The following is a 6,195-nucleotide window of genomic DNA, read 5'->3' on the forward strand; positions in this document are numbered from 1 at the left end:
TTGTAGGCAAACCTTGATGAGCAGCAGGTGGCCTCGAACCAGTTTGTGAGAGTTTTGATGACTTCAGTGTGCCAATCGGCCATTTGTGAGTACAGTCCCGTCTTATTCGGTCACCGTTCTTATTCGGACTAACCTGTACCCGTTTATTTATTCAGTGTTATTGACTAATTATGCAACAGCTCTAGCTGTAGCCAAACACACGTACTCTAGTTATATCTGCTGACCACTGGTTGCTAAGGAACAGTGGTCTCTTAACTCTGACCTGCTGGAATCACTCATTTGTTCTGTTTTACTACCCTTCTAGCTGAAAGCCCTTACAGGGTGGATGTAGAGCAGATTTCCCAGCGTGCAAAGCTGCTGCAGAAGTATCTCTTGGACGAGCAGAAGGAGCTGCAGGCGCTCTACGCTCTCCAGGCTCTTATGGTGCGACTGGAGCAGCCAGCCAGTGAGTACCTTTTTCTACAGTCTTCCTACCTAAGCACCATCGTTTCTTAATCTGCCCTTTCCACCTAAAGCGGGTTACCTCCACCCGTTCATGCTAATTGTGGTGTTTTTTTATTTGAGGCACGGTCCAAACAGCCTCTCGGAACAGGTCATTTGCATTTATCAGATTTAAAGACAGGGAGATTCGCTCGAAAGAGGCCCCGAATATTCTGCTGTAACTCCCGTTTTGGATGAAGCCTTCTGAGCCATAAAAATGCGCTCCATACCTTGACGCATGTGAGCGATTTGCGTTCTGGAAGTGATCTCTGCCAAAGCTTTTAAGTGTTTACGTCTTACTGCCGAACTTTTAAGCACGGTTAACTAACTGTACTCGGGGCCACAGAGCCGTTCGGTGGGATGATGTAACGAAATTAACCTGTTCTCTGGTGTCTGACGCTGGAGCCTCCTGGCTAAAGAGATCCAAACACCACGATGCGCGTCCAGTTCGACTAACCTAACTGCTCTGCGGTCACAGGTACGGATGATAAACTTATAAAGGCGAGATCAAAGTCATCCGATCGGTGTTGGGAGTGACGGAAAGCCGAAATCAGACCTGCTCTGTTGGGGCTTTAAGGCCTTCCAGCCGCAGTAAGGGCTCGGTTCTAGCAGGCTGATGCTGAAACACCCGTTTCGAGGATAAAGACTCGAGTCTGAGAGCACAGACTCGTGTTGAGGCGACGGATGAAGCAGAACTGCTCGGTGGTGCTCTGAGCTGAACCCTGTAGTTACCTGGCTACAGGTAAAACCCACCGCAGTACAGGCTGAAAAACCACCTGTTTAGAGGATAAACGAGAGGAGAGCAGCGGAAAGACGAGTTGGAGTGACGGACTGAATCAAGCGCGTTTGCGGAGGCTGTGGAAGTTGCTATTAGTCATTTGTGTAGTTCTCTGGTTCTGATTTAGCGGGACAACAGAAACAGAAACCAGAACCGGTCTCACGAGTCCGGACCAGCGCGGAACGGCCCAGTGCGGCCCCGAGAACCGTTTGGCTCCATAGTGGAAAAGCGGCCCAAGTGTTCATTAGGAACGATACGTCGTACGTAAAGAATTTTATAATCAATACGGAATTTAACAGGCAGCATGAAGTGATGATAGCCCTGGACTGATATGATCAGATGTTCTAGTTTTAGTGAGGACCCTGGCTGCGGCGTTTTGGACTACTTGGAGTTTGTTTAAACTCCTGCTCGTGCATCCTGACAGTAGTGCGTTACAGTAGTCTAGCCTGGAAATAATAAAGGCGTGTACTGGTGTTTCTGCATCACGCAGGGACAGGGCATTTCTGATCTTGGCGATGTTGCGAAGATGTAGAAAAGCTGTTCTAGTGACGCCGCCTGTGTGTTGATCGATTGATTCAGATTTATCAGTTATAATGCCAATATTTTTTTGCTGCTGAGCCAGGTGTAACTGGAAAGTCGGCGAGATTTAAAATTAAACCTGGTAATTTATTTCTTGCCAATTTTGGACCCAGAAGGAGAACCTCTGTTACTGTTTAGTAGGAGTCCTCGGTCTTTAATCTGTATTTGTCATCAGGCTTGGTTGATCTGTACAGTTGTATCATCTGTGTAACGATGAAAGTTAATGCCAGGATTGCTTAGATCTGTGCCTAACGGTAACATGTATAGTGTAAATAGTAGTGGTCCTAAAATAGAGCCTTGCGGAACTCCAAATCTTACTTTTGAATAATTGGAAGATAAACCGTTTACACTGAACTGATAACGATAACTATTGTAGACGTGGCTCAGTGCAGCACGTGGTGCCGATGGGTTTGAGCTTCTAAATATCAGCGTTTCTGTTACGGTTCTAACCCCGCACTAATTTCCCTCCCAGATCTGCTGCGGATGCTCTTCGACGCTCTGTACGACGAGGACGTGATTAAAGAGGAGGCCTTCTACAAGTGGGAGTCCAGCAAAGACCCGGCCGAGCAGGTGGGCAAAGGAGTGGCCCTCAAGTCAGTCACGGGCTTCTTCAACTGGCTGCGCGAGGCCGAGGAAGAATCCGACAACAGCTAATCAACAGCGCCCCCTTCAGCGCAGGAGTCACAGAGGGCGGAGCTTCTGACTACAAACTTGAACTCTTCTCTATTAAGAGGCTCTTGATGGAAACAAACTACAATCATTTCTTTTTTTTTCCCTCCCCGCCCCTCTGTATTACTCCTCGTGGCAATGTCCACTTGAAAAGAAATAAAAATAAATATTAAAAAAAAAAATAGTTGAGGGGAAATTAAATAATGCTTAAACGCGTTAACGGCGACCCGCTGTCACTTATGATGTAGTTTAAGATAAAAATTCCTTTAAAAAAAAAAAAAAAAAGTACCAACCAGCGCTGCTCTTAAATGTAGATTTATATGCAAAGTATGACACATTAGCTTATAAAATGTCATATATGATGTTCGGGAGGCATGAATCCGATCATGCCGTTAGGTTTCTGATGCCAGATCAAACACGCAGCGCTTACGTAGGGATATTTTTGTGTTTTCGGCGAAAGATTGGTGTTATTTTTAACTTTGAGCAGGAAGAGGCTGATGAGCGTAGTATTTACTGACTTCTCTTAATGACTGATGGATTTCGAGGGGTTTATATATTGTTTCCCCTCCTTTTTGCCTCCTGTTTACTCTGTTGGTGGGCGGCCGTGAGCAGGATGGTAGGGGATGGACTTCTGACTTATCGACCCCTTTTTTTGCTGCTGGGGGGGGAGGGGGTCCACATGCTTCCTTTTAAGCCATCCTTGTCCCGCTGCCTTCCCCCGAGTTCCTGCGTTTTACCTCTTCAGTCTCCGAACTGTCGGGGCCTCGTCTCCGAACGGCCTCCGAGCGAGTCTGCAGTGGATTTTTAAGAGAAATCGTAATTAAAACTTGAAGAGTTAGAGAATAAAAAATTCAACTTGATGGAATGACAGTAATGATCCTAAAAGCCTTTTCTACTTGCAAAGTGGAAACACATTTCAGGAGCGTTCTGTACATATATTAAGTTTTTTTTTTTTTTTTGTTTTTTCCGTTTTTTTTTTTTTCCTTTTCTTTTTTTCAAAAAAAACTAAAGAAATATCTGACATTAATGCCATGTATTTTTTTTTCCAACAGAAGTGGCAGATTTTCCCTGTATTTAAGATTTTTCTTCCAGATGGTGAGAGGTGCTTAATAATCCATTGATTTAGTTTTATTGAAAAAAATGTAAATATTTTTTTTCTTTTTTTCTTTTTTTTGCTTTCTTTATTTAAGGATTAAATGCTTCTTTCACATCAGAAACTGGAAACGCTGGGGGAAAAAAAGAACATTTGAAAATAAAAGACTATCAAGTTGCTAAGCGGAGTGTGCTTTGAGAGTGTTGTGCAGACTGGCAGTGATTACAGCTCAACTAAAGTCCTGATGCATTACATGGAGGTAAGGGAACCAGACGTCCCCCCTCTAAAAGCCCCTCACAGAAAGTTCCTACATGAGCTGGTTCTGAATTCACTGCCTGATGACCCGAGACGCTGTTTTATGAGAGGTTGAAATTTTAGCCTGAAGGGTTTTTTGTGCGTTTGTGTGATTTTATGAACCAACAGAACTAATTTCTACATCACGAATGCACGACTTCTTTCCAACACTCCTTATAGCTTCAGCCTGGAGAGGCAGCTGTACTGCTGTGGGCTGAGGAGGTGGATATACGCTTCCCAAGCACTTTATTAGGAACACTATCAGCTCCACTTACTGTATAGCTGCACTCTGTAGTTCTACAGTTACAGACTGTAGTCCATCTGTTTCTCTGATACTCTGTTACCCTGTTCTTCAGTGGTCAGGACCCCCGTGGACCCTCACAGAGCACGTACTGTTTGGGTGGTGGGTCATTCTCAGCGCTGCAGTAACACTGATGTGATGGTGTGTTGTGCTGGTCTGAGTGGATCAGACACAGCAGCGCTGCCAGAGTTCAACACTAGTGTCACTGCTGGACTAAATAGCCCAAAGAAAGGGAATCTACATTGAATCATTTCCCACCATGAGTCATATGGTCACACATTTGCATGCATCCTCCTCATTAGCCTACAGCAGTTAAGCCCTGCCCACTCACTCAAGTTGGGGAGTTCCAGGTCAGCTTGCTTTTGAATTGGGCCTCATCCAGAGAGGCCAGTCGGAACAGCTGATTTATGGTTGGGTCAGTCTTAAAGGCTGTTAAACGCTGAAGGATTGAGAGGGGTTAGAAAATTGCCATGAGCAACGAGTTATGATGGTTTTTGTTCCATAAAACTGCACAAATGTTCAGTGGAGTTCAGGGGGATGAGTGGAATCTAATTGTAGATGATGGGCTCTTCAAACTGAAACCTCAGTGGTTCAAGATGAAATGATCATTATTATCTGTCTGGCTGGTTAAATGTAGCTCAACAGTCAGGCTTCCCAGTCAGGCTTCCCAGTCAGGCTTCCCAGTCAGGCTTCCCACTGCCGTTATCTTCACTGGGATCTGGCCAGGCGTTTCTGGTGCTTGCTGTTCACTCACTGGAACATCAGCACCTTCAGCTCATTCTTCATTCTTCCTTCAGCTCCAGTCGTTATCGACGAGCGTTCTGGAGCCGATGAATACAACCCGAAATAACTCGTCCCAGGAAGATGATGAACGCGTGAGTCATCCTCGCTCTGAAGCCGTTGAAAACAGTATGGTTTTCTCCACCATGTCCTGAAGAGTCGCTGACCTATTTTCAGTGACAGTTACTGCATCACATGCGACGCGCTTTAATGGTTTTTTTCTACAAGTGTCAAACATTGGCTGCTGTTTCCCTATGAACTGCATGACTAATCACCCCCAGCATCCCGCCCACCGTATTGCCTCAGCAGGGTCAGTGATGAGAGACAGTGCACATTATAACTGGCCACTTTATTAGAAACACCTACCTTGGGCTTCTGGGTTCTCTGGCTGAACTGGATGAACTGCAGTGAATATTTCAGGCTAGTTCAGTATCTGCCTGATGTGGAAAATAAATGTTAATACTAATTATCAACATTTGATGTAAAAAGTGAACTAATTTTAACTACAAAATTCCAGTTTTACCAGTAGGAATTCTGTTTTAGCCTGGAAGGTTGCAGTGCTCATTGGGAAGAATCCATGGCTTTTCTGCAGTCCATTTTAAGGAAGGAGCTGTTTTTACTGGTGTGAATTAAGTTTTCGTTTTTTCAGATTCAATTAAGAATAAATTTCAAACTTCCAGTTGAAACGTCTCTCTAGTGGACATGTGACTTTGAGAACAGTAGTTTAAAAAAAAAAAATCTGAAATAAGCTTTGAAATTATTTTTTCCATATCAGATTTCATTTTTTTCACAAAGTGCCTGGATCATAACCTGGTTCAGAGCGGTTCTCGGTTCTAGATAAACTTGCTGAGTCAGAGCCGTTCACAGTGGTGGTGATAGGAACCAGACGTCCCCCTCTAAAAGCTCCTACAGAAAGTTCCTACATGAACTGGTTCTGAATTCACTGCCTGATGACTGAGACGCTGTTTTATGAGAGTTTAGAGAACTTCAACTCCATTCATGGTGGAGGGAGACATGCAGGGCGCTGTGCGGCAAAATAGTCCCCAAAGAAAACTCATTATTCCAGATTTTCCACTATTTTCCCATCATCAGCATTCCATATAAGCTCAGAAGACTCGTGAAGGTTCTCTGGTGGTTCTGGATGGTAAATAAAATGCCTATATCTCTCAGGGTTGGGATAACTATGGAAAAATTAGCAGTTACCTACTTTAGATACTTTCC

General features: G+C 44.3%; 1 protein-coding gene across 6 annotated transcripts in view; it reads left to right on the top strand.

Annotated features, from left to right (window-relative positions):
* eif4g1a (eukaryotic translation initiation factor 4 gamma, 1a) overlaps positions 1 to 3,781 on the top strand; it is a 52,991-nt gene extending 49,210 nt beyond the window's left edge. For all 6 annotated transcript variants that reach the window (XM_037530958.1, XM_037530959.1, XM_037530961.1 and 3 more), the window contains 3 exons: positions 7 to 85; positions 305 to 445; positions 2,310 to 3,781. In XM_037530958.1, the coding sequence (XP_037386855.1) occupies positions 7 to 85; positions 305 to 445; positions 2,310 to 2,491 (402 nt within the window). In that variant the 3' untranslated portion in view covers positions 2,492 to 3,781. The remainder of the gene's footprint in view (positions 1 to 6; positions 86 to 304; positions 446 to 2,309) is intronic.
* Positions 3,782 to 6,195: the final 2,414 nt, after the last annotated feature.

The sequence above is a fragment of the Pygocentrus nattereri genome, chromosome 19, assembly GCF_015220715.1.
Source record: "Pygocentrus nattereri isolate fPygNat1 chromosome 19, fPygNat1.pri, whole genome shotgun sequence".
Taxonomy (NCBI): Eukaryota; Metazoa; Chordata; class Actinopteri; order Characiformes; family Serrasalmidae; genus Pygocentrus; species Pygocentrus nattereri.